Source organism: Somniosus microcephalus, chromosome 6 (assembly GCF_052327205.1).
Source record: "Somniosus microcephalus isolate GS21.2 chromosome 6, FLI_Smic_1.0, whole genome shotgun sequence".
NCBI lineage: Eukaryota > Metazoa > Chordata > Chondrichthyes > Squaliformes > Somniosidae > Somniosus > Somniosus microcephalus.
Genome location: NC_140992.1, coordinates 208,317,458 through 208,344,922, shown reverse-complemented (window position 1 = coordinate 208,344,922; position 27,465 = coordinate 208,317,458). Strand labels below are relative to the sequence as shown.

The window sequence follows — 27,465 nt, the reverse complement described above, 5'->3', positions numbered from 1 at the left end:
CGGCCGGTCCCAGTGCGGGGCGGGTATCCACCTCCTTTGAAACTTACATGGAGGCGAGTTTTGGGCGGGATGGTGTCGGGACCCCTGAATTCGGGATTTTAGCCCCCCGCACGCCTGAAAGCCCGCCTCACGGCACACTGAAAATCAACCCCAATGGCTTCAATCTTCCCAATATTTAGTTGGAGGAAATTTCTGCTCATCCACGACTGGATATCGGACAAGCAGGGTGACAAATCAGAGACTGTGGAGGACTCAAGAGAGGTGGTGGTGATGTAAAGCTGGGTGTTATCAGCATACATGTGAAACCTGACATTGTGTTTATGGATGATGTCGCAGAGAGGTAGCATGTAGATGAGAAATAGGAGGTGGCCAAGGAAGTAATGGTGCGGGAGCTGCAAGAGAAGTTATTGCAAGTGATTCTCTGGCTACGACTGGATAGATAAGAATGGAGCCAGGTGATGGCAGTCCCTCCCAGCTGAATGACAGAGGAGAGGCGTTGGAGGAGGATGGTGTCAAACTGTGTTAAAGGCTGCAGACAGGTCAAGAAGGATGAGGAAGGATAGTTTACCATGGTCACAGTCACATAGGGTGTTATTTGTGACTTTGATAAGGGCCGTTTCAGTACCGTGGCAGTGGCAGAAGCCTGATTGAATAGATTCAAACATGGGAGTTGCAGGAACGATGGGCACGGATTTGGGTGGCGACAACACGTTCAAGGTTTTTGGAAAGGAAAGGGAGGTTGGAGATGGGACGGTAGTTTGCAAGGACAGAGGGGTCAAGGGTGGATTTTTTAAGCAGAGGGAAAAGGACAAAACAATCAAGTGCAAAAATACTGAACTAGAGGAGGGCTAATTTCAGTGTGTTGAAAAGGGATCTGGCTCAGGTGGATTGGAATCAACAATTGGTCGGCAAAACAGTAGTTGAACAATGGGGGACCTTCAAAGGGAAGATGCTTCGGGTACAGAGTAGACATATTCCCATGAAGGGGAAAGGAAGGGCATCCAATGCTAGAGCTCCCTGGAAGACTAAAGGTATAGAGATTAAAAAGAAACAGAAAAAGGAGGCTTATGACAAATGCAAGGTTCATAATACAGTAGAGAACAAAGCTGAATACAGAAAGAGATCTAAAAAAGGGAATAGGTGGGGCAAAGAGAGAGTGAGTATGAGAATAGATTAGTGGCCAACATAAAAGGGAACCCAAAGGTCTTTTATAAACATATAAATAATAAAAGCATAGTCAAAGGATGCGTGGGCCGATTAGGTGCCAAAAAGGAGATCTTTTTATGGATGCAGAGGGCATAGCTGAGGTACTAAATGAGGACTTTGCATCTGTCTTCAACAACAGCAACTTGTATTTATATAGCACCCTTAACGTAGTAAAACGTCCCAAGGCGCTGCACAGGAGTATTTTAAGACAAAAAATTTGACACCGAGCCACATAAGGATAAATTAGGGCAGGTGACCAAAAGTTTGGTCAAAGTGGTAGGTTTTAAGGAGCGTCTTAAAGGAGGAAAGAGAGGTAGCGAGGCGGAAAGGTTTAGGCAGGGAACTCCAGAGCTTAGGGCCTAGGCAACAGAAGGCACAGCCATCAAAGGTTGAGCGATTATAATCAGGGATGCTCAAGAGGACAGAATTAGAGGAGCGCAGTTATCTCGAGGGGTTGTCTAAAGAGGATACTGCCAATGTTGTAGTAAAGGAGAAGGTAGTAGCGATATTGGATAGGATAAAAATAGCAAACGAGGAGGTACTTAAAAGGTTGGCAGTACCTAAAGTAGAAAAGTAATCTGATCCAGATGGGATGCATCCTAGGTTACTGAGGGAAGCAAGGGTGAAATTGTGGAGGCTCTGGTCACAATCTTCAATCCTCCTTAGGTATGGGGGAGGTGCCAGAGGACTGGAGGTTTGCAAATGTTACATCCCTGTTCAAAAAAGGGGAGGGGGATAAACCCAGCAATTGCAGGCCAGTCAGCCTAACCTCAGTGGTGGGGAAGCCTTTAGAGACAATAATCTGGAACAAAATTAATTGGCATTTGGAAAAGAGTTGGCTAATAATCAGCATGGATTTGTTAAAGGAAAATTATGTTTGACTAACTTGATTGAGTTCTTTGATGAAGTAATGGAGAGGGTTGATGACGGTAGTGCGGTTGATGGTGTGTATATGGACTTTCAAAAGGCGTTTGATAAAGTACCACATAATAGGCTTGTTAGCAAAATTAAAGTCCTGGGATTAAAGGGACAGTGGCAGCGTGGCTACGAAACTGGCTAAGGGGCAAAAAGCAAAGATTAGTGGTGAATGATTGTTTTTCAGACTGGAGGGAATAATACAGTGGTGTTCCGCAGGTGTCAGTATTAGGCCCATTGCTCTTTTTGATATATATTCGTGATCTGGACTGGGGTATACAGGGCATAATTTCAAAGTTTACAGGTGATATGAAACTCGGAAATGCAGTACACAATGAGAATAGTAACAGACTTCAGGAGGACATAGACAGATTGGTGAAATGAGCAGACACATGGCAGATGAAATTTAACGCAGACGTGGCAGTAAAAGTAGTGATTCAAATTAATAAGGCCATAAAAAAAGCACTGGGGTTCATTTCTAGAGGGATAGCATTGAAAAGCAGAGATGTTATGTTCAACTTATATAGAACCTTGGTTAGACCACACTTGGATTACTGTGAACAGTTTTGGCCTCCATATTATAAAAAGGATATAAACGCACTGGAGAAGGTGCAAAAAAGATTTACCAGAATGATACCAGAACTGAGGGGTTATATCTATTAGGAAAGATTGAACAGACTGGGGCTCTTTTCTCTGGAAAAAAGACTGAGGGGTGACCTGATAGAAGTCTTTAAGATTATGAAAGGTATGAAAGTGTTCGATAGGGTAGGGTAGACGTAGGGAAGATGTTTCCATTTGCGGGGGGGGGGGACCAGAACTAGGGGCCGTAAATGCAAGATAGTCACTAATAAATCCAATAGGGAATTCAGGAGAAACTTCTTTACCCAGAGAGTGGTTAGAATGATGAATTCGCTACCACAGGGAGTAGTTGCGGCGATCAGCATAGATGCCTTTAAGGGGAAGCTAGATAAACACGAGGGAGAAAGGAATAGAAGGGTATGTTGATCGGGTTAGGTGAAGAAGGCTCGTGTGGAGCATGGACCTGTTGGGCCGAATGGCCTGTTTCTGTGCCGTAAATGCTATGTAATACGATGTAATATGTAAGTGTGAAGTGATCCATTTTGGTAGGAAGAATGAAGAGAAGCAATATAAGGTAAATGGTACAATTTTATAGTGGGTGCAGAAACAGAGAGACCTGGGGGAGTAAGCACACAAATCTTTGAAGGTGGCAGGACAAGTGTCTGTTAAAAAAGCAGATGGGATCCTTGGCTTTACAAACAGAGGAAGAGAGTACAAAAGCAAGGAAGTTATGCTAAACCTTTATAAATCACTAGCTAGGCTAGCTTCAGCTGCAGAATTATGTTCAATTCTTGGATCACACTTTAGGAAGGATGTCAAGGCCTTAGAGAACACAGAGAAGAGATTTACTAGAATGGTACCAGGGATGAGGGACTTCAGTTATGTGGAGAGACTGAAGATGTTGGAGTTGTTCTCTTTAGAGCAGAGCAGGTTAAGAGGAGATTTGATAGAGATGTTCAAAAGAACCAATGGCGACATGAGGAACACTTTTTTTATGCAGCAAGTTGTTGTGATCTGGAATTCACGCCTGAAAGGGTGGTGGAAGCTGATTCAGTAATAACTTTCTAGTAACTTTCAAAAGGGAAAAGGGAAAAATTTACAGGGCTATGGAGAAAGAGCAGGGGAGTGGGACTAATTGGATAGCTCTACCATAAACTGGCACAGGCATGATGAGCTGGATGGCCTCCTTCTGTGCTGTATCATTCTTTGATTCTAAAGCCCATCAGGGTGTAGTCACTCTTTACAGTGCCAGTTTTGCAATCTCAGCAGATGGGAAAGAGTTTCAAGACTATGAAATTTACATTACAACCTGTCACGAAAGACGTGGAGGGTGGGTACATATTCAAACCATCCAGTTTCCTTCGGTTAAGAATGGAGATGGAGGGCCTAAGCAGCAGCAGCTGCTGATCTGGAGGATAGGGTAGGGCAGGGAGAGCAAAAGGTTGCTCAGGTTTAGGAATAGTAATGCAGTCAGCTTTGCAACCAAGAGGTGGAAGAAGATTTAAAAAATCACTGAGCTGCATATTTCTCTTGGAGGGGAGGGGTTCACAATTCTTGGGGTGGGAGGGGGCCAATTCCACTTTTAAGATGGACAATGCCAGAGGAACTGGATTTAAGGAGGGATTGGAGCTGGGAAAGGGAGCACTGTGGCTCTGGGAAAAAATATGAATCTATGACAAAAAATAGTTGAGTGCAGAATTTCACTTTGCTAACTCTTTGTGCAAGTGTCGAGCTTCCAAAGCTTCTTCCTCCCATTGTCCCTTCCCTTTCCAACCATATTTGCCTGCAGATCCAACACCTGTCCCTTCTTTCTCTCACACAGTGTGCACACCCCTGCCCTCTGCCTCATCCTACCCATGCTGGACTCATCCGTCTGCAGGATTTCTTCGTGCTTATAGTTGCCATTCATTATTCTAGTGGAGGAGTTTTCCAAGACTCCGTTGGTGTAGTGCTCTGGTTCCATTTCCATTTCACTGTCACTGTTGAACAATAACACAGAAATCAGGCGACAAAATCCTCCAACCCATTTCAATGGATCTTTCAGGCTCAAAACTACGGAGATGGGCACCTGCAAGAATTCCCCCTCCCTACCAAAATGTAAAAGGGTATAGGTTTTCATCTTTTCATTTTCTATCTTCACTCAGACAACCTGGTCCCAGGCCTCTATAATGGGCATGAAAGCAGGCCAGCCAAGTCTTTCTCCACTTTAGGTTGACTCTGCCTTTGTCATGGGTGCAATGGCTGACCTCAGTATTTCTTTATAACCACGACTAGCAATTCACCAAGAGGGGAATCACAGACATGAGCCTTCCTGACATTTTATTGGAGCTAAAACATACTGGGAAAGGGAACATTTTTTAAAGTTAGCTTCCCCTTTCCACACACCAGGTGCCAGTGGTGAAAAGGCAATGTACTCTCACATTAAAAGCAATGACTGATTTTTTAAAACCCAGCCCACTGTCATGAAGCGCAGGCATTTTCACAGTGCAAATGAATCAAAAATAATTTAACTTCATAAATCAATCACAGCTTTCTCTTGTCACAAAGCTGATGAGATTGGGTAGGAGTTGTCATAGTACACATTTCACCTCACCATTCATTTTCAAGTTTGGGATATTTTCTGTTAAGTGTGTTTAGCTAGAATCAGGCACGTGTGCGCATTGGACTGTACACGACAATGAAGGTCTGGAAACTCTATTAAATCCCAGCAGGTACATACCAGGAAAACCTGGATCGGGGTCTGTGTTTTATGGATTTTCACAGCAAAAATAGAAAACCAGAATTAATTCAGCTCCAAAGTTGACACAGCTGCAGCCCCTCCCAACAAAGAACATTTCAAATAGGTGCTAGTTTTCCCAATACTTATTCTCCTCTCCATCACTGCTGTTGTGCTTTGGAGACTGTGGAGTTGGAAGACTGATAACAGAACATTAAATATGATCGTGACTCGTACTTCACATTATTCTCCCACACATCCCATTAAGTTCTTTATTCCACTTCCGTACTTAACCTTGTTACCAAATCGGCAGTGACGTTCTGTTGCGAAGTAGAAGAATGCTAAGACATTTCGAATTCACAAGTCTTCACTGTTCTGGTATCCTTCGGCACCCCTCCTAGCAGTTCATAACCACTGAAACTGTGCTGTATAAATTAGCCATTTTAATGCCACAAATGATCAGATAGAACACATCAGGTTGTAGGTGAAGAAACCATCTGGAGTTTGATTTGCAAACACACCATAGCCATCTCACATTGGTTACATATCCTTGTGATCAGCTCTATTAATACAGTAGCTCCAACACTACAGTGAGGATTAGCAGAAAGAAACAGCTTGCATTTATAACACCTTTTCACATCACAGGAGTATCAGGATCCCTGGTTTACAATGATTGAATATGTCAAATTCCATTTTTATTAGCAGGGATTCAAGGACTTTTATTAGTGTTTTGACCATCGTATTCTGTGATTCTGTGAAATGGAAAACTAATTGCTTTGCTTATAATTTACAAAGAGGCCGATATCCCCTTTCTTTTCTTAAACTGTAAACATTTGGTTTGATTGTAGTCAGCGGGGCAGCATTGTGACAGACATACCTGGTTTCCTGGTTACTTGTACTACTGTGCTGCTGGGATTTGGAAGAGTCTGTAGAATTGGACTCTGAATAGTTTACAGAGGAGGGCGAGGAAGAGGATGAAGAAGATGAGGATGAGGAACTTATAGCTGGATATTTGTTGTGGACTGGTTTGCTTTTCGATGACACAACCCCATTGCTGCAGTTTGGGCTATCTGCTCCTGCAAGGCACAAAATAAATTTAATTACAGAAAAAGGAGCATCTTACTAACATGGCTGTTAATCTTTAAATTGCAGTTTGGTAATGTTTTGTTTATCTTGCATCTCCCCCTCCACAACCATGATCTGTTCCTTGGTCCCAGCAGGTCAAGAAGATCTTTCCCACTGAAAGTCTATCCAACTCAATATTTGATTTTCTACAAATAGTTTTTCTTTTATTTGTTCATGGGATGTGGGTATCAATAGCAAGGCCAGGATTTATTGCCCATCCCTAATTGCCCTTGAGAAGATGGTGGTGAGCTGCCTTCTTAAACCACTGCAGTCTGTGTGGTGAAGGTACTCCCACAGTGCTGTTAGGTAGGGAGTTCCAGGATTTTGACCCAGCGACGATGAAGGAACAGTGATGTATTTCCAAGTCAGGATGGTGTGTGACTTGGAGGGGAACGAGGTGGTTGTGTTCCCATGCGCCTGCTGCCCTTGTCCTTCTAGGTGGTAGAGGTCCTGGGTTTGGGAGGTGCTGTTGAAGAAACCATGGCGAGTTGCTGCAGTGCATCTTGTAGATGGTACACGCTGCAGCCAAGGTGCACCGATGGTGGAGGGAGTGAATGTTTAAGGTGGTGGATGGGGTGCCCATCAAGCGGGCTGCTTTATCCTGAATGGTGTCGAGCATCTTGAGTGTTGTTGGAGCTGCACTCATCCAGGCAAGTGGAGAGTATTCCATCACACTCCTGACTTGTGTCTTGTAGATGGTGGAAAGGCTTTGGGGAGTCAGGAGGTGAGACACTCGCCACAGAATACCCAGCCTCTGACCTGCTCAGAGAATCAGCAACAAATACAGTGTCATTTTGGTATAGTGCAGAAATATACTTTATTGGAAGACTCTTGGGCCTGATCTTCATAACTTGATTCTCAGAGCCATGCTTTGTGATAAATGGAATACTGCTCCTGATTTTTAGCAATTATTGTAGCTGGGGATCACGGATGTGAATATTATGCAAGAGTGGGAATGTCCCAGTGCCTTGGTTTCCCATCACGAGTAGTGGGGGAGGAAAATTGGAGGGGGGGGGGGGTGGGGGGAAGATACACAACTGTAGTTTGAAAACATTTTTCTTCAATCCTGTTCCTCCCTCATACTCCTTCACTGCACTGGAAAAAGATCAAGGGGGAAAAATTCGGTTGGTTAGCGCCTCCCGTGAGCGCCTCTGGGGGGCGCTAATGGGGCACTAGGAACTTAGCGCCGCTCGCGAAATTGACCAGTCATTTTGCAGCGGTGCTAAACACTACTGCCACGATCTCCTGCGCCCGCAGATCGTGACGTCAGTCAAGTGTGCAATGCCCCGGACGGGATATTGAGTCGTGCCCCCGGCCTTAGTGCCTGCTGCTAGGAATGACAGGTAGAGGGGAACGTTTTCAAATCAGGAAGGGGCTAATTAAAAGGTGGGCATGTCCTGCTTTTTCTTGTTGGCAAAATTTTTGGTTTTATCGCTGTCCTAAGGAGTTTTGGCCCTCAGCACCACTTTTGAGGTTCCTAAGCGCCGAGCTCTTTCCTTGGGCCTATCCATTAATACTTCCAACACAATTGCTTTTGAAGTCTCTCCAGGCCAAGATTCAAGGCTGCAATGAGCAGGGAGTGGCTGGCCAGCAAGATGGCCCCTCCCCTTTAAGAACTGGACAGCGCCAGTCTGTCTGGCTTCCATGGCAATTGGCATCGCCTGAGCTTCGGTAGCATTCTGAGGTAGCGCCTCACTCCCTGACATTTGCGCCTTGAGAGGTGTGTAGCGCCTGATTTAGCGCTCAAATCACCTCCAGAGGTGATAGAGGCGAATTTTGCAGTTGGAGGCGATAATTAGTGCCGGGCGCTAACTTTGCGCACGGCCGATATTAGTACCCCAAAATGGGCGATACCAAATTTTCCCCCCCAATACTATTATTTCAGCAGAAAGCCCAATGCTAATGTCCTGAAACCCCAGTGCACAGAAAGTCTAAAAACAGAACCAATAGATTTGGTGTAAACGCATAGAGCTTGCTGCAGATTATTTTCTCAGACATTTACCAGTATTAGCTAGTGCTTAAACCAAATAGAGCACTGAAAGAACATGTGAACGCCATGGAGGACTTGGTGGTTGGGTTCTTTCCCAGTCAATAACATTGCCTGAATTGATGAGCAGAAATGGTTCAGTAATGTACCTGCATTGTTGAGGTGAGAGTTATTGGCTCCATGCCTGGGGCTCATGTTGGGTGATCCAGGGTAGCTATCTTGGGACTTGGGACTACGGGCACTGAAACAGCGCACTTCACTGTCTGTACCATTCACCATCTCCACAAATTGCCGACACCTACACAAAATGAGCAAAGAGTAATTCCTGAGCAAGATGGCTGGAACAGACAACATTAAAAAGTCAACATAAAGGAGTTTTGTGAAAACATTTTGCGAGCGATTTTCTATTGCAAGCTGCCCTGTTTACAAGTGATCCAGTGGGTGATAATGCCAGGGAAACAGGAGTTGCCCTTTGGACGTCTAAGTCCACTTGATGTCAAAACAGGCAGGAAGCTGATTGCATATGCAAATCTGGGTCCTTCGCTGGTTGTAGGATCCAATTTGCAATTTTCAAGTACAAATGGGAAGAATGTGTGTTGTGCACACTCCGCCTATTTGTACCAGGCGGTGAGCAGCCTAATTGCCGTTCCTTTAAGGGACCGCTGGAGGCAGCTCCAAAAAGGGCCTGGACCAATTTTTGTGGGGGCCAAAGAAGTATCAATGCTCCTCCTAGGCTCGTTGCCAGCCGCTGTGTAGACCCACCCCATCCCCGTGCACCACCACCCCCCACCCCACTCTACTACCATCTTCCAGCTCAGCTCACACATGGAGCTGCCAGATTTCCCACGCCCCGGTTTGGCAAGTTGCCCATTCACACTCATCGAGCACTGTGCAGCTTGCCAACTATATTCTAATGAGACCCGATCCTGAAAATTATTTGTGGCTCCCAGTAAATCCATCAGGCATGCGCTGTGGATGTATCATCAACTTTGTGCCCTTTTTGGGTGAACGTGATCCTTCCCCTGCCCCCCATGCCATCTTTAATCAAATGCAATGTGAGTCTGGTGTACGAGTGTACTTACTTTAACATGAAGAGCAGGTTTGGGTTACGCTCAAGCAGTCCTGGGTATAGTTGTTGTGTTGCTTCTATAGCTTCACCCACTCTTCCTGCTAAAACTAGCTTTTGTATTCCTGAAAGAGAAAGGGTGATAACTGCAATTACTGGTGAAATTCAGTTTCCATTTTTGTTATAAAAAGGTGACTCTTTCCAAAATGTTGTAACATTCATGACCCCATCCAATCCTGTATTGCAAAAGAAACAGCACCACTTTGTCAGAAACTACAGTTTGGAAACCATTTCCATTTCAAATGAATTGGACAGCTAGACAGGGACTGCACTCAGACTAGAAAGAAAGACTCTGTTCAAATCCCAGTCTTCGTCATTCAAATATTTGATTAGCTCCAACAACTTCCATTAATGATAGTGGAAAATCCTTGCAGGCAAGTGTTTCACACCCAATTAATTACTTTTCAGGTGTGGTCATTGGTGTTATGTAGGCAAACACGGCAGCCAATTTACATACTGCAAGGTCTTCCAAACAGCAATGCCATTAATGACCAGTTAAGGGTTGAGGGGTAATGTTGGTCATGACACCAAAGAGAACTCCCCTGATCTTCCTCAAATAGTGCCATGGAATCTTCTACATCCACCTAATCAGGCAGTCAGCAATAGATTTAATCTATCACCTGAAAGACAGCAGCTGTGACAACAGAATACTCCCTCAGTACTGCACTGAAGGGTCAGCCTGGATTATGCGTTCAAGTCTTGGAATGGGACTTGAACACACAACCTTCTGACTCAGAAGTGAGAGCTACCACTGAGCCAAACTGACACTGGTAGTAAAACTTCTTCACTACCCGTGCAGAGAGTAGTGAAAGGGGCTTCAGTCATACAGACTGACAGCAGCCATTTTAACTTACCAGTTCTGTCTTCACCTTCAGTATCACTGCTGTTTATACTGCTACTGAAATAAAGGGCAAGACCAAGTTTTGTGCCTGAAAAGGGCAGACAACATCTCCAGAGGTCGGTTACGGATAGTCAAAAGCAGAGAAATATCACATTTACAGAGGCAGATAGGAGCCAAAATAATGGATTGAAGGTCCTATGGTGGGTCTGTTATTCATTGCCCAAAGCAGGTAACCCTTACATAAGGCTAAACAGCCATTTTGTGAAGTTTAAACAAAAGACTCTAGCAGTCAACTGCAGACTCTAAGGCCGGGATTTTACTTACCTCGGTGGGTTCGTGGCGGACAACATTGGTGGCGGGTCCCGACCCCACTGCTGACTCCATCCCACTTGGTGAAATGAATTTCCCTTGAATGGGCTTGTTAAGCCCGCCCATCGAGTTTCCTGACCAATTGAAGGAAGTGGGTCTGGTGACATCATTTGATGACTTGTCATCAGCCGGTTTCCTTAAAGGGACCATGTCCAACTTTAATTTGACATTTGTGCTCTGAGTGTTCTACAGCATTGAGGTGCTGCAAAAACTGACAATGACTGCATAAACACACAGGGCTGCACACAGGCTCTCCCATGACATTCTCCTGAAGGAGCGAGAGCTGGAGAGAGCAGTTTGAAGGAGCGAGAGCTGGAGAGGACAGTTTGAAGGAGCGAGAGCTGGAGAGGGGACAGTTTGAAGGAGCGAGAGCTGGAGAGGACAGTTTGAAGGAGCGAGAGCTGGAGAGGACAGTTTGAAGGAGCGAGAGCTGGAGCGAGCAGTTTGAAGGAGCGAGAGCTGGAGAGAGGACAGTTTGAAGGAGCGAGAGCTGGAGAGAGGACAGTTTGAAGGAGCGAGAGCTGGAGAGGACAGTTTGAAGGAGTGAGAGCTGGAGAGAGGACAGTTTGAAGGAGCGAGAGCTGGAGAGAGGACAGTTTGAAGGAGCGAGAGCTGGAGAGAGGACAGTTTGAAGGAGCGAGAGCTGGAGAGAGGACAGTTTGAAGGAGCGAGAGCTGGAGCGGACAGTTTGAAGGAGTGAGAGCTGGAGCGGACAGTTTGAAGGAGTGAGAGCTGGAGAGGACAGTTTGAAGGAGCGAGAGCTGGAGCGAGCAGTTTGAAGGAGCGAGAGCTGGAGCGGACAGTTTGAAGGAGCGAGAGCTGGAGAGCACAGTTTGAAGGAGCGAGAGCTGGAGAGAGCAGTTTGAAGGAGCGAGAGCCGGAGAGAGGACAGTTTGAAGGAGCGAGAGCTGGAGCGGACAGTTTGAAGGAGCGAGAGCTGGAGAGAGGACAGTTTGAAGGAGCGAGAGCTGGAGAGAGCAGTTTGAAGGAGCGAGAGCTGGAGAGAGCAGTTTGAAGGAGCGAGAGCTGGAGAGAGCAGTTTGAAGGAGCGAGAGCTGGAGAGAGGACAGTTTGAAGGAGCGAGAGCTGGAGAGAGGACAGTTTGAAGGAGCGAGAGCTGGAGAGAGCAGTTTGAAGGAGCGAGAGCTGGAGAGGACAGTTTGAAGGAGCGAGAGCTGGAGAGAGCAGTTTGAAGGAGCGAGAGCTGGAGAGAGCAGTATGAAGGAGCAAGAGCTGGAGAGGACAGTTTGAAGGAGCGAGAGCTGGAGAGGACAGTTTGAAGGAGCGAGAGCTGGAGAGAGGACAATTTGAAGGAGCGAGAGCTGGAGCGGACAGTTTGAAGGAGCGAGAGCTGGAGCGGACAGTTTGAAGGAGCGAGAACTGGAGCGAGCAGTTTGAAGGAGCGAGAGCTGGAGAGAGCAGTTTGAAGGAGTGAGAGCTGGAGAGGACAGTTTGAAGGAGCGAGAGCTGGAGAGGACAGTTTGAAGGAGCGAGAGCTGGAGAGGACAGTTTGAAGGAGCGAGAGCTGGAGAGGACAGTTTGAAGGAGCGAGAGCTGGAGAGGACAGTTTGAAGGAGCGAGAGCTGGAGAGAGGACAGTTTGAAGGAGCGAGAGCTGGAAAGAGGACAGTTTGAAGGAGCGAGAGCTGGAGCGGACAGTTTGAAGGAGCGAGAGCTGGAGAGGACAGTTTGAAGGAGCGAGAGCTGGAGAGAGCAGTTTGAAGGAGCGAGAGCTGGAGAGAGGACAGTTTGAAGGAGCGTGAGCTGGAGAGAGGACAGTTTGAAGGATCGAGAGCTGGAGCGGACAGTTTGAAGGAGCGAGAGCTGGAGAGAGGACAGTTTGAAGGAGCGAGAGCTGGAGAGAGGACAGTTTGAAGGAGCGAGAGCTGGAGAGAGGACAGTTTGAAGGAGCGAGAGCTGGAGAGAGCAGTTTGAAGGAGCGAGAGCTGGAGAGAGCAGTTTGAAGGAGCGAGAGCTGGAGAGAGCAGTTTCAAGGAGCGAGAGCTGGAGAGAGGACAGTTTGAAGGAGCGAGAGCTGGAGAGAGGACAGTTTGAAGGAGCGAGAGCTGGAGAGAGCAGTTTGAAGGAGCGAGAGCTGGAGAGAGCAGTTTGAAGGAGCGAGAACTGGAGAGAGGACAGTTTGAAGGAGCGAGAGCTGGAGCGGACAGTTTGAAGGAGCGAGAGCTGGAGAGAGGACAGTTTGAAGGAGCGAGAGCTGGAGCGGACAGTTTGAAGGAGCGAGTGCTGGAGCGGACAGTTTGAAGGAGCGAGAGCTGGAGCAGACAGTTTGAAGGAGCGAGAGCTGGAGAGAGCAGTTTGAAGGAGCGAGAGCTGGAGAGGACAGTTTGAAGGAGCGAGAGCTGGAGAGAGCAGTTTGAAGGAGCGAGAGCTGGAGAGAGGACAGTTTGAAGGAGCGAGAGCTGGAGAGAGGACAGTTTGAAGGAGCGAGAGCTGGAGAGAGCAGTTTGAAGGAGCGAGAGCTGGAGAGGACAGTTTGAAGGAGCGAGAGCTGGAGAGGACAGTTTGAAGGAGCGAGAGCTGGAGAGGACAGTTTGAAGGAGCGAGAGCTGGAGAGGACAGTCTGAAGGAGTGAGAGCTGGAGAGAAGACAGTTTGAAGGAGCGAAAGCTGGAGAGAGGACAGTTTGAAGGAGCGAGAGCTGGAGCGGACAGTTTGAAGGAGCGAGTGCTGGAGCGGACAGTTTGAAGGAGCGAGAGCTGGAGCGGACAGTTTGAAGGAGCGAGAGCTGGAGAGAGCAGTTTGAAGGAGCGAGAGCTGGAGAGGACAGTTTGAAGGAGCGAGAGCTGGAGAGAGCAGTTTGAAGGAGCGAGAGCTGGAGAGAGGACAGTTTGAAGGAGCGAGAGCTGGAGAGAGGACAGTTTGAAGGAGCGAGAGCTGGAGAGAGCAGTTTGAAGGAGCGAGAGCTGGAGAGGACAGTTTGAAGGAGCGAGAGCTGGAGAGGACAGTTTGAAGGAGCGAGAGCTGGAGAGAGGACAGTTTGAAGGAGCGAGAGCTGGAGAGAGGACAGTTTGAAGGAGCGAGAGCTGGAGAGAGAGGACAGTTTGAAGGAGCGAGAGCTTGAGAGAGGACAGTTTGAAGGAGCGAGAGCTGGAGAGAGGACAGTTTGAAGGAGCGAGAGCTGGAGAGAGGACAGTTTGAAGGAGCGAGAGCTGGAGAGAGGACAGTTTGAAGGAGCGAGAGCTGGAGAGGACAGTTTGAAGGAGCGAGCTGGAGAGAGCAGTTTGAAGGAGCGAGAGCTGGAGAGAGCAGTTTGAAGGAGCGAGAGCTGGAGAGAGCAGTTTGAAGGAGAGAGAGCTGGAGAGAGCAGTTTGAAGGAGCGAGAGCTGGAGAGGACAGTTTGAAGGAGCGAGAGCTGGAGAGAGGACAGTTTGAAGGAGCGAGAGCTGGAGAGGACAGTTTGAAGGAGCGAGAGCTGGAGAGAGGACAGTTTGAAGGAGCGAGAGCTGGAGAGAGGACAGTTTGAAGGAGCGAGAGCTGGAGAGAGGACAGTTTGAAGGAGCGAGAGCTGGAGAGAGGACAGTTTGAAGGAGCGAGAGCAGAAGCGGACAGTTTGAAGGAGCGAGAGCTGGAGAGAGCAGTTTGAAGGAGCGAGAGCTGGAGCGGACAGTTTGAAGGAGCGAGAGCTGGAGCGGACAGTTTGAAGGAGCGAGAGCTGGAGCGGACAGTTTGAAGGAGCGAGAGCTGGAGAGAGCAGTTTGAAGGAGCGAGAGCTGGAGAGGACAGTTTGAAGGAGCGAGAGCTGGAGAGGACAGTTTGAAGGAGCGAGAGCTGGAGAGAGCAGTTTGAAGGAGCGAGAGCTGGAGGGAGCTGTTTGAAGGAGCGAGAGCTGGAGAGAGCTGTTTGAAGGAGCAAGCTGGAGAGAGCAGTTTGAAGGAGCGAGAGCTGGAGAGGACAGTTTGAAGGAGCGAGAGCTGGAGAGAGGACAGTTTGAAGGAGCGAGAGCTGGAGAGAGGACAGTTTGAAGGAGCGAGAGCTGGAGCGGACAGTTTGAAGGAGCGAGAGCTGGAGAGAGCAGTTTGAAGGAGCGAGAGCTGGAGCGGACAGTTTGAAGGAGCGAGAGCTGGAGCGGACAGTTTGAAGGAGCGAGAGCTGGAGAGAGGACAGTTTGAAGGAGCGAGAGCTAGAGAGGACAGTTTGAAGGAGCGAGAGCTGGAGAGAGGACAGTTTGAAGGAGCGAGAGCTGGAGGGAGGACAGTTTGAAGGAGCGAGAGCTGGAGAGAGGACAGTTTGAAGGAGCGAGAGCTGGAGAGACAGTTTGAAGGAGCGAGAGCTGCAGAGGACAGTTTGAAGGAGCGAGAGCTGGAGAGGACAGTTTGAAGGAGCGAGAGCTGGAGAGAGCAGTTTGAAGGAGCGAGAGCTGGAGAGAGGACAGTTTGAAGGAGTGAGAGCTGGAGCGGACAGTTTGAAGGAGCGAGAGCTGGAGAGAGGACAGTTTGAAGGAGCGAGAGCTGGAGAGAGGACAGTTTGAAGGAGCGAGAGCTGGAGAGGACAGTTTGAAGGAGCGAGAGCTGGAGCGGACAGTTTGAAGGAGCGAGAGCTGGAGCGGACAGTTTGAAGGAGCGAGAGCTGGAGCGGACAGTTTGAAGGAGCGAGAGCAGGAGCGGACAGTTTGAAGGAGCGAGAGCTGGAGAGAGCAGTTTGAAGGAGCGAGAGCTTGAGAGGACAGTTTGAAGAAGCGAGAGCTGGAGAGGACAGTTTGAAGGAGCGAGAGCTGGAGAGGACAGTCTGAAGGAGCGAGAGCTGGAGAGAGGACAGTTTGAAGGAGCGAAAGCTGGAGAGAGGACAGTTTGAAGGAGCGAGAGCTGGAGCGGACAGTTTGAAGGAGCGAGAGCTGGAGCGGACAGTTTGAAGGAGCGAGAGCTGGAGCGGACAGTTTGAAGGAGCGAGAGCTGGAGAGAGCAGTTTGAAGGAGCGAGAGCTGGAGAGGACAGTTTGAAGGAGCGAGAGCTGGAGAGAGCAGTTTGAAGGAGCGAGAGCTGGAGAGAGCAGTTTGAAGGAGCGAGAGCTTGAGAGGACAGTTTGAAGGAGCGAGAGCTGGAGAGGACAGTTTGAAGGAGCGAGAGCTGGAGAGGACAGTTTGAAGGAGCGAGAGCTAGAGAGGACAGTTTGAAGGAGCGAGAGCTGGAGAGAGGACAGTTTGAAGGAGCGAGAGCTGGAGGGAGGACAGTTTGAAGGAGCGAGAGCTGGAGAGAGGACAGTTTGAAGGAGCGAGAGCTGGAGAGACAGTTTGAAGGAGCGAGAGCTGGAGAGAGGACAGTTTGAAGGAGCGAGAGCTGGAGAGAGGACAGTTTGAAGGAGCGAGAGCTGGAGAGAGGACAGTTTGAAGGAGCGAGAGCTGGAGAGGACAGTTTGAAGGAGCGAGAGCTGGAGCGGACAGTTTGAAGGAGCGAGAGCTGGAGCGGACAGTTTGAAGGAGCGAGAGCTGGAGAGAGCAGTTTGACGGAGCGAGAGCTGGAGAGAGCAGTTTGAAGGAGCGAGAGCTTGAGAGGACAGTTTGAAGGAGCGAGAGCTGGAGAGGACAGTTTGAAGGAGTGAGAGCTGGAGAGGACAGTTTGAAGGAGCGAGAGCTGGAGAGGACAGTCTGAAGGAGCGAGAGCTGGAGAGAGGACAGTTTGAAGGAGCGAAAGGTGGAGAGAGGACAGTTTGAAGGAGCGAGAGCTGGAGCGGACAGTTTGAAGGAGCGAGTGCTGGAGCGGACAGTTTGAAGGAGCGAGAGCTGGAGCAGACAGTTTGAAGGAGCGAGAGCTGGAGAGAGCAGTTTGAAGGAGCGAGAGCTGGAGAGGACAGTTTGAAGGAGCGAGAGCTGGAGAGAGCAGTTTGAAGGAGCGAGAGCTGGAGAGAGGACAGTTTGAAGGAGCGAGAGCTGGAGAGAGGACAGTTTGAAGGAGCGAGAGCTGGAGAGAGCAGTTTGAAGGAGCGAGAGCTGGAGAGGACAGTTTGAAGGAGCGAGAGCTGGAGAGGACAGTTTGAAGGAGCGAGAGCTGGAGAGGACAGTTTGAAGGAGCGAGAGCTGGAGAGGACAGTCTGAAGGAGTGAGAGCTGGAGAGAAGACAGTTTGAAGGAGCGAAAGCTGGAGAGAGGACAGTTTGAAGGAGCGAGAGCTGGAGCGGACAGTTTGAAGGAGCGAGTGCTGGAGCGGACAGTTTGAAGGAGCGAGAGCTGGAGCGGACAGTTTGAAGGAGCGAGAGCTGGAGAGAGCAGTTTGAAGGAGCGAGAGCTGGAGAGGACAGTTTGAAGGAGCGAGAGCTGGAGAGAGCAGTTTGAAGGAGCGAGAGCTGGAGAGAGGACAGTTTGAAGGAGCGAGAGCTGGAGAGAGGACAGTTTGAAGGAGCGAGAGCTGGAGAGAGCAGTTTGAAGGAGCGAGAGCTGGAGAGGACAGTTTGAAGGAGCGAGAGCTGGAGAGGACAGTTTGAAGGAGCGAGAGCTGGAGAGAGGACAGTTTGAAGGAGCGAGAGCTGGAGAGAGGACAGTTTGAAGGAGCGAGAGCTGGAGAGAGAGGACAGTTTGAAGGAGCGAGAGCTTGAGAGAGGACAGTTTGAAGGAGCGAGAGCTGGAGAGAGGACAGTTTGAAGGAGCGAGAGCTGGAGAGAGGACAGTTTGAAGGAGCGAGAGCTGGAGAGAGGACAGTTTGAAGGAGCGAGAGCTGGAGAGGACAGTTTGAAGGAGCGAGCTGGAGAGAGCAGTTTGAAGGAGCGAGAGCTGGAGAGAGCAGTTTGAAGGAGCGAGAGCTGGAGAGAGCAGTTTGAAGGAGAGAGAGCTGGAGAGAGCAGTTTGAAGGAGCGAGAGCTGGAGAGGACAGTTTGAAGGAGCGAGAGCTGGAGAGAGGACAGTTTGAAGGAGCGAGAGCTGGAGAGGACAGTTTGAAGGAGCGAGAGCTGGAGAGAGGACAGTTTGAAGGAGCGAGAGCTGGAGAGAGGACAGTTTGAAGGAGCGAGAGCTGGAGAGAGGACAGTTTGAAGGAGCGAGAGCTGGAGAGAGGACAGTTTGAAGGAGCGAGAGCAGAAGCGGACAGTTTGAAGGAGCGAGAGCTGGAGAGAGCAGTTTGAAGGAGCGAGAGCTGGAGCGGACAGTTTGAAGGAGCGAGAGCTGGAGCGGACAGTTTGAAGGAGCGAGAGCTGGAGCGGACAGTTTGAAGGAGCGAGAGCTGGAGAGAGCAGTTTGAAGGAGCGAGAGCTGGAGAGGACAGTTTGAAGGAGCGAGAGCTGGAGAGGACAGTTTGAAGGAGCGAGAGCTGGAGAGAGCAGTTTGAAGGAGCGAGAGCTGGAGGGAGCTGTTTGAAGGAGCGAGAGCTGGAGAGAGCTGTTTGAAGGAGCAAGCTGGAGAGAGCAGTTTGAAGGAGCGAGAGCTGGAGAGGACAGTTTGAAGGAGCGAGAGCTGGAGAGAGGACAGTTTGAAGGAGCGAGAGCTGGAGAGAGGACAGTTTGAAGGAGCGAGAGCTGGAGCGGACAGTTTGAAGGAGCGAGAGCTGGAGAGAGCAGTTTGAAGGAGCGAGAGCTGGAGCGGACAGTTTGAAGGAGCGAGAGCTGGAGCGGACAGTTTGAAGGAGCGAGAGCTGGAGAGAGGACAGTTTGAAGGAGCGAGAGCTAGAGAGGACAGTTTGAAGGAGCGAGAGCTGGAGAGAGGACAGTTTGAAGGAGCGAGAGCTGGAGGGAGGACAGTTTGAAGGAGCGAGAGCTGGAGAGAGGACAGTTTGAAGGAGCGAGAGCTGGAGAGACAGTTTGAAGGAGCGAGAGCTGCAGAGGACAGTTTGAAGGAGCGAGAGCTGGAGAGGACAGTTTGAAGGAGCGAGAGCTGGAGAGAGCAGTTTGAAGGAGCGAGAGCTGGAGAGAGGACAGTTTGAAGGAGTGAGAGCTGGAGCGGACAGTTTGAAGGAGCGAGAGCTGGAGAGAGGACAGTTTGAAGGAGCGAGAGCTGGAGAGAGGACAGTTTGAAGGAGCGAGAGCTGGAGAGGACAGTTTGAAGGAGCGAGAGCTGGAGCGGACAGTTTGAAGGAGCGAGAGCTGGAGCGGACAGTTTGAAGGAGCGAGAGCTGGAGCGGACAGTTTGAAGGAGCGAGAGCAGGAGCGGACAGTTTGAAGGAGCGAGAGCTGGAGAGAGCAGTTTGAAGGAGCGAGAGCTTGAGAGGACAGTTTGAAGAAGCGAGAGCTGGAGAGGACAGTTTGAAGGAGCGAGAGCTGGAGAGGACAGTCTGAAGGAGCGAGAGCTGGAGAGAGGACAGTTTGAAGGAGCGAAAGCTGGAGAGAGGACAGTTTGAAGGAGCGAGAGCTGGAGCGGACAGTTTGAAGGAGCGAGAGCTGGAGCGGACAGTTTGAAGGAGCGAGAGCTGGAGCGGACAGTTTGAAGGAGCGAGAGCTGGAGAGAGCAGTTTGAAGGAGCGAGAGCTGGAGAGGACAGTTTGAAGGAGCGAGAGCTGGAGAGAGCAGTTTGAAGGAGCGAGAGCTGGAGAGAGCAGTTTGAAGGAGCGAGAGCTTGAGAGGACAGTTTGAAGGAGCGAGAGCTGGAGAGGACAGTTTGAAGGAGCGAGAGCTGGAGAGGACAGTTTGAAGGAGCGAGAGCTAGAGAGGACAGTTTGAAGGAGCGAGAGCTGGAGAGAGGACAGTTTGAAGGAGCGAGAGCTGGAGGGAGGACAGTTTGAAGGAGCGAGAGCTGGAGAGAGGACAGTTTGAAGGAGCGAGAGCTGGAGAGACAGTTTGAAGGAGCGAGAGCTGGAGAGAGGACAGTTTGAAGGAGCGAGAGCTGGAGAGAGGACAGTTTGAAGGAGCGAGAGCTGGAGAGAGGACAGTTTGAAGGAGCGAGAGCTGGAGAGGACAGTTTGAAGGAGCGAGAGCTGGAGCGGACAGTTTGAAGGAGCGAGAGCTGGAGCGGACAGTTTGAAGGAGCGAGAGCTGGAGAGAGCAGTTTGACGGAGCGAGAGCTGGAGAGAGCAGTTTGAAGGAGCGAGAGCTTGAGAGGACAGTTTGAAGGAGCGAGAGCTGGAGAGGACAGTTTGAAGGAGTGAGAGCTGGAGAGGACAGTTTGAAGGAGCGAGAGCTGGAGAGGACAGTCTGAAGGAGCGAGAGCTGGAGAGAGGACAGTTTGAAGGAGCGAAAGGTGGAGAGAGGACAGTTTGAAGGAGCGAGAGCTGGAGCGGACAGTTTGAAGGAGCGAGTGCTGGAGCGGACAGTTTGAAGGAGCGAGAGCTGGAGCAGACAGTTTGAAGGAGCGAGAGCTGGAGAGAGCAGTTTGAAGGAGCGAGAGCTGGAGAGGACAGTTTGAAGGAGCGAGAGCTGGAGAGAGCAGTTTGAAGGAGCGAGAGCTGGAGAGAGGACAGTTTGAAGGAGCGAGAGCTGGAGAGAGGACAGTTTGAAGGAGCGAGAGCTGGAGAGAGCAGTTTGAAGGAGCGAGAGCTGGAGAGGACAGTTTGAAGGAGCGAGAGCTGGAGAGGACAGTTTGAAGGAGCGAGAGCTGGAGAGGACAGTTTGAAGGAGCGAGAGCTGGAGAGGACAGTCTGAAGGAGTGAGAGCTGGAGAGAAGACAGTTTGAAGGAGCGAAAGCTGGAGAGAGGACAGTTTGAAGGAGCGAGAGCTGGAGCGGACAGTTTGAAGGAGCGAGTGCTGGAGCGGACAGTTTGAAGGAGCGAGAGCTGGAGCGGACAGTTTGAAGGAGCGAGAGCTGGAGAGAGCAGTTTGAAGGAGCGAGAGCTGGAGAGGACAGTTTGAAGGAGCGAGAGCTGGAGAGAGCAGTTTGAAGGAGCGAGAGCTGGAGAGAGGACAGTTTGAAGGAGCGAGAGCTGGAGAGAGGACAGTTTGAAGGAGCGAGAGCTGGAGAGAGCAGTTTGAAGGAGCGAGAGCTGGAGAGGACAGTTTGAAGGAGCGAGAGCTGGAGAGGACAGTTTGAAGGAGCGAGAGCTGGAGAGAGGACAGTTTGAAGGAGCGAGAGCTGGAGAGAGGACAGTTTGAAGGAGCGAGAGCTGGAGAGAGGACAGTTTGAAGGAGCGAGAGCTGGAGCGGACAGTTTCAAGGAGCGAGAGCTGGAGAGAGGACAGTTTGAAGGAGCGAGACCTGGAGAGAGGACAGTTTGAAGGAGCGGGAGCTGGAGAGAGGACAGTTTGAAGGAGCGAAAGCTGCAGAGGACAGTTTGAAGGAGCGAGAGCTGGAGAGGACAGTCTGAAGGAGCGAGAGCTGGAGAGAGCAGTTTGAAGGAGCGAGAGCTGGAGAAAGGACAGTTTGAAGGAGCGAGAGCTGGAGAGAGGACAGTTTGAAGGAGCGAGAGCTGGAGCAGACAGTTTGAAGGAGCGAGAGCTGGAGAGAGCAGTTTGAAGGAGCGAGAGCTGGAGCGGACAGTTTGAAGGAGCGAGAGCTGGAGCGGACAGTTTGAAGGAGCGAGAGCAGGAGCGGACAGTTTGAAGGAGCGAGAGCTGGAGAGAGCAGTTTGAAGGAGCGAGAGCTGGAGAGAGCAGTTTGAAGGAGCGAGAGCTGGAGAGGACAGTTTGAAGGAGCGAGAGCTGGAGAGAGCAGTTTGAAGGAGCGAGAGCTGGAGAGAGGACAGTTTGAAGGAGCGAGAGCTGGAGAGAGGACAGTTTGAAGGAGCAAGAGCTGGAGAGAGGACAGTTTGAAGGAGCGAGAGCTGGAGGGAGGATAGTTTGAAGGAGCGAGAGCTGGAGAGGACAGTTTGAAGGAGCGAGAGCTGGAGAGGACAGTCTGAAGGAGCGAGAGCTGGAGAGAGGACAGTTTGAAGGAGCGAAAGCTGGAGAGAGGACAGTTTGAAGGAGCGAGAGCTGGAGCGGACAGTTTGAAGGAGCGAGAGCTGGAGCGGACAGTTTGAAGGAGCGAGAGCTGGAGCGGACAGTTTGAAGGAGCGAGAGCTGGAGAGAGCAGTTTGAAGGAGCGAGAGCTGGAGAGGACAGTTTGAAGGAGCGAGAGCTGGAGAGAGCAGTTTGAAGGAGCGAGAGCTGGAGAGAGCAGTTTGAAGGAGCGAGAGCTTGAGAGGACAGTTTGAAGGAGCGAGAGCTGGAGAGGACAGTTTGAAGGAGCGAGAGCTGGAGAGGACAGTTTGAAGGAGCGAGAGCTAGAGAGGACAGTTTGAAGGAGCGAGAGCTGGAGAGAGGACAGTTTGAAGGAGCGAGAGCTGGAGGGAGGACAGTTTGAAGGAGCGAGAGCTGGAGAGAGGACAGTTTGAAGGAGCGAGAGCTGGAGAGACAGTTTGAAGGAGCGAGAGCTGCAGAGGACAGTTTGAAGGAGCGAGAGCTGGAGAGGACAGTTTGAAGGAGCGAGAGCTGGAGAGAGCAGTTTGAAGGAGCGAGAGCTGGAGAGGACAGTTTGAAGGAGCGAGAGCTGGAGAGAGGACAGTTTGAAGGAGCGAGAGCTGGAGAGAGGACAGTTTGAAGGAGCGAGAGCTGGAGAGAGGACAGTTTGAAGGAGCGAGAGCTGGAGAGGACAGTTTGAAGGAGCGAGAGCTGGAGCGGACAGTTTGAAGGAGCGAGAGCTGGAGCGGACAGTTTGAAGGAGCGAGAGCTGGAGAGAGCAGTTTGACGGAGCGAGAGCTGGAGAGAGCAGTTTGAAGGAGCGAGAGCTTGAGAGGACAGTTTGAAGGAGCGAGAGCTGGAGAGGACAGTTTGAAGGAGTGAGAGCTGGAGAGGACAGTTTGAAGGAGCGAGAGCTGGAGAGGACAGTCTGAAGGAGCGAGAGCTGGAGAGAGGACAGTTTGAAGGAGCGAAAGGTGGAGAGAGGACAGTTTAAAGGAGCGAGAGCTGGAGCGGACAGTTTGAAGGAGCGAGTGCTGGAGCGGACAGTTTGAAGGAGCGAGAGCTGGAGCGGACAGTTTGAAGGAGCGAGAGCTGGAGAGAGCAGTTTGAAGGAGCGAGAGCTGGAGAGGACAGTTTGAAGGAGCGAGAGCTGGAGAGAGCAGTTTGAAGGAGCGAGAGCTGGAGAGAGGACAGTTTGAAGGAGCGAGAGCTGGAGAGAGGACAGTTTGAAGGAGCGAGAGCTGGAGAGAGCAGTTTGAAGGAGCGAGAGCTGGAGAGGACAGTTTGAAGGAGCGAGAGCTGGAGAGGACAGTTTGAAGGAGCGAGAGCTGGAGAGGACAGTTTGAAGGAGCGAGAGCTGGAGAGGACAGTCTGAAGGAGCGAGAGCTGGAGAGAAGACAGTTTGAAGGAGCGAAAGCTGGAGAGAGGACAGTTTGAAGGAGCGAGAGCTGGAGCGGACAGTTTGAAGGAGCGAGTGCTGGAGCGGACAGTTTGAAGGAGCGAGAGCTGGAGCGGACAGTTTGAAGGAGCGAGAGCTGGAGAGAGCAGTTTGAAGGAGCGAGAGCTGGAGAGGACAGTTTGAAGGAGCGAGAGCTGGAGAGAGCAGTTTGAAGGAGCGAGAGCTGGAGAGAGGACAGTTTGAAGGAGCGAGAGCTGGAGAGAGGACAGTTTGAAGGAGCGAGAGCTGAAGAGAGCAGTTTGAAGGAGCGAGAGCTGGAGAGGACAGTTTGAAGGAGCGAGAGCTGGAGAGGACAGTTTGAAGGAGCGAGAGCTGGAGAGAGGACAGTTTGAAGGAGCGAGAGCTGGAGAGAGGACAGTTTGAAGGAGCGAGAGCTGGAGAGAGGACAGTTTGAAGGAGCGAGAGCTGGAGCGGACAGTTTGAAGGAGCGAGAGCTGGAGAGAGGACAGTTTGAAGGAGCGAGACCTGGAGAGAGGACAGTTTGAAGGAGCGGGAGCTGGAGAGAGGACAGTTTGAAGGAGCGAAAGCTGCAGAGGACAGTTTGAAGGAGCGAGAGCTGGAGAGGACAGTCTGAAGGAGCGAGAGCTGGAGAGAGCAGTTTGAAGGAGCGAGAGCTGGAGAAAGGACAGTTTGAAGGAGCGAGAGCTGGAGAGAGGACAGTTTGAAGGAGCGAGAGCTGGAGCAGACAGTTTGAAGGAGCGAGAGCTGGAGAGAGCAGTTTGAAGGAGCGAGAGCTGGAGCGGACAGTTTGAAGGAGCGAGAGCTGGAGCGGACAGTTTGAAGGAGCGAGAGCAGGAGCGGACAGTTTGAAGGAGCGAGAGCTGGAGAGAGCAGTTTGAAGGAGCGAGAGCTGGAGAGAGCAGTTTGAAGGAGCGAGAGCTGGAGAGGACAGTTTGAAGGAGCGAGAGCTGGAGAGAGCAGTTTGAAGGAGCGAGAGCTGGAGAGAGGACAGTTTGAAGGAGCGAGAGCTGGAGAGAGGACAGTTTGAAGGAGCAAGAGCTGGAGAGAGGACAGTTTGAAGGAGCGAGAGCTGGAGGGAGGATAGTTTGAAGGAGCGAGAGCTGGATTGAGGACAGTTTGAAGGAGCGAGAGCTGGAGAGAGGACAGTTTGAAGGAGCGAGAGCTGGAGAGAGGACAGTTTGAAGGAGCGAAAACTGCAGAGGACAGTTTGAAGGAGCGAGAGCTGGAGAGGACAGTCTGAAGGAGCGAGAGCTGGAGAGAGCAGTTTGAAGGAGCGAGAGCTGGAGAGAGGACAGTTCGAAGGAGCGAGAGCTGGAGAGAGGACAGTTCGAAGGAGCGACAGCTGGAGCGGACAGTTTGAAGGAGCGAGAGCTGGAGAGAGCAGTTTGAAGGAGCGAGAGCTTGAGAGGACAGTTTGAAGGAGCGAGAGCTGGAGAGGACAGTTTGAAGGAGCGAGAGCTGGAGAGGACAGTTTGAAGGAGCGAGAGCTGGAGAGGACAGTCTGAAGGAGCGAGAGCTGGAGAGAGGACAGTTTGAAGGAGCGAAAGCTGGAGAGAGGACAGTTTGAAGGAGCGAGAGCTGGAGCGGACAGTTTGAAGGAGCAAGAGCTGGAGCGGACAGTTTGAAGGAGCGAGAGCTGGAGCGGACAGTTTGAAGGAGCGAGAGCTGGAGCGGACAGTTTGAAGGAGCGAGAGCTGGAGAGAGCAGTTTGAAGGAGCGAGAGCTGGAGAGAGCAGTTTGAAGGAGCGAGAGCTGGAGAGAGCAGTTTGAAGGAGCGAGAGCTGGAGAGAGCAGTTTGAAGGAGCGAGAGCTTGAGAGGACAGTTTGAAGGAGCGAGAGCTGGAGAGGACAGTTTGAAGGAGCGAGAGCTGGAGAGGACAGTTTGAAGGAGCGAGAGCAGAAGCGGACAGTTTGAAGGAGCGAGAGCTGGAGAGAGCAGTTTGAAGGAGCGAGAGCTGGAGCGGACAGTTTGAAGGAGCGAGAGCTGGAGCGGACAGTTTGAAGGAGCGAGAGCTGGAGCGGACAGTTTGAAGGAGCGAGAGCTGGAGAGAGCAGTTTGAAGGAGCGAGAGCTGGAGAGGACAGTTTGAAGGAGCGAGAGCTGGAGAGGACAGTTTGAAGGAGCGAGAGCTGGAGAGAGCAGTTTGAAGGAGCGAGAGCTGGAGGGAGCTGTTTGAAGGAGTGAGAGCTGGAGAGAGCTGTTTGAAGGAGCAAGCTGGAGAGAGCAGTTTGAAGGAGCGAGAGCTGGAGAGGACAGTTTGAAGGAGCGAGAGCTGGAGAGAGGACAGTTTGAAGGAGCGAGAGCTGGAGAGAGGACAGTTTGAAGGAGCGAGAGCTGGAGCGGACAGTTTGAAGGAGCGAGAGCTGGAGAGAGCAGTTTGAAGGAGCGAGAGCTGGAGCGGACAGTTTGAAGGAGCGAGAGCTGGAGCGGACAGTTTGAAGGAGCGAGAGCTGGAGAGAGGACAGTTTGAAGGAGCGAGAGCTAGAGAGGACAGTTTGAAGGAGCGAGAGCTGGAGAGAGGACAGTTTGAAGGAGCGAGAGCTGGAGGGAGGACAGTTTGAAGGAGCGAGAGCTGGAGAGAGGACAGTTTGAAGGAGCGAGAGCTGGAGAGACAGTTTGAAGGAGCGAGAGCTGCAGAGCACAGTTTGAAGGAGCGAGAGCTGGAGAGGACAGTTTGAAGGAGCGAGAGCTGGAGAGAGCAGTTTGAAGGAGCGAGAGCTGGAGAGAGGACAGTTTGAAGGAGTGAGAGCTGGAGCGGACAGTTTGAAGGAGCGAGAGCTGGAGAGAGGACAGTTTGAAGGAGCGAGAGCTGGAGAGAGGACAGTTTGAAGGAGCGAGAGCTGGAGAGGACAGTTTGAAGGAGCGAGAGCTGGAGCGGACAGTTTGAAGGAGCGAGAGCTGGAGCGGACAGTTTGAAGGAGCGAGAGCTGGAGCGGACAGTTTGAAGGAGCGAGAGCAGGAGCGGACAGTTTGAAGGAGCGAGAGCTGGAGAGAGCAGTTTGAAGGAGCGAGAGCTTGAGAGGACAGTTTGAAGAAGCGAGAGCTGGAGAGGACAGTTTGAAGGAGCGAGAGCTGGAGAGGACAGTCTGAAGGAGCGAGAGCTGGAGAGAGGACAGTTTGAAGGAGCGAAAGCTGGAGAGAGGACAGTTTGAAGGAGCGAGAGCTGGAGCGGACAGTTTGAAGGAGCGAGAGCTGGAGCGGACAGTTTGAAGGAGCGAGAGCTGGAGCGGACAGTTTGAAGGAGCGAGAGCTGGAGAGAGCAGTTTGAAGGAGCGAGAGCTGGAGAGGACAGTTTGAAGGAGCGAGAGCTGGAGAGAGCAGTTTGAAGGAGCGAGAGCTGGAGAGAGCAGTTTGAAGGAGCGAGAGCTTGAGAGGACAGTTTGAAGGAGCGAGAGCTGGAGAGGACAGTTTGAAGGAGCGAGAGCTGGAGAGGACAGTTTGAAGGAGCGAGAGCTAGAGAGGACAGTTTGAAGGAGCGAGAGCTGGAGAGAGGACAGTTTGAAGGAGCGAGAGCTGGAGGGAGGACAGTTTGAAGGAGCGAGAGCTGGAGAGAGGACAGTTTGAAGGAGCGAGAGCTGGAGAGACAGTTTGAAGGAGCGAGAGCTGGAGAGAGGACAGTTTGAAGGAGCGAGAGCTGGAGAGAGGACAGTTTGAAGGAGCGAGAGCTGGAGAGAGGACAGTTTGAAGGAGCGAGAGCTGGAGAGGACAGTTTGAAGGAGCGAGAGCTGGAGCGGACAGTTTGAAGGAGCGAGAGCTGGAGCGGACAGTTTGAAGGAGCGAGAGCTGGAGAGAGCAGTTTGACGGAGCGAGAGCTGGAGAGAGCAGTTTGAAGGAGCGAGAGCTTGAGAGGACAGTTTGAAGGAGCGAGAGCTGGAGAGGACAGTTTGAAGGAGTGAGAGCTGGAGAGGACAGTTTGAAGGAGCGAGAGCTGGAGAGGACAGTCTGAAGGAGCGAGAGCTGGAGAGAGGACAGTTTGAAGGAGCGAAAGGTGGAGAGAGGACAGTTTGAAGGAGCGAGAGCTGGAGCGGACAGTTTGAAGGAGCGAGTGCTGGAGCGGACAGTTTGAAGGAGCGAGAGCTGGAGCGGACAGTTTGAAGGAGCGAGAGCTGGAGAGAGCAGTTTGAAGGAGCGAGAGCTGGAGAGGACAGTTTGAAGGAGCTAGAGCTGGAGAGAGCAGTTTGAAGGAGCGAGAGCTGGAGAGAGGACAGTTTGAAGGAGCGAGAGCTGGAGAGGACAGTTTGAAGGAGCGAGAGCTGGAGAGGACAGTTTGAAGGAGCGAGAGCTGGAGAGGACAGTCTGAAGGAGCGAGAGCTGGAGAGAAGACAGTTTGAAGGAGCGAAAGCTGGAGAGAGGACAGTTTGAAGGAGCGAGAGCTGGAGCGGACAGTTTGAAGGAGCGAGTGCTGGAGCGGACAGTTTGAAGGAGCGAGAGCTGGAGCG

General features: G+C 51.1%; 1 protein-coding gene across 2 annotated transcripts in view; it reads right to left on the bottom strand.

Annotated features, from left to right (window-relative positions):
* ranbp10 (RAN binding protein 10) overlaps positions 1-27,465 on the bottom strand; it is a 218,887-nt gene that overhangs the window by 26,876 nt on the left and 164,546 nt on the right. For both annotated transcript variants that reach the window (XM_085991316.1, XM_085991317.1), the window contains exons 8-11: positions 9,611-9,719; positions 8,678-8,826; positions 6,294-6,492; positions 4,555-4,679 (exon numbers count right to left, since the gene is read on the bottom strand). In XM_085991316.1, the coding sequence (XP_085847442.1) occupies positions 4,555-4,679; positions 6,294-6,492; positions 8,678-8,826; positions 9,611-9,719 (582 nt within the window). The remainder of the gene's footprint in view (positions 1-4,554; positions 4,680-6,293; positions 6,493-8,677; positions 8,827-9,610; positions 9,720-27,465) is intronic.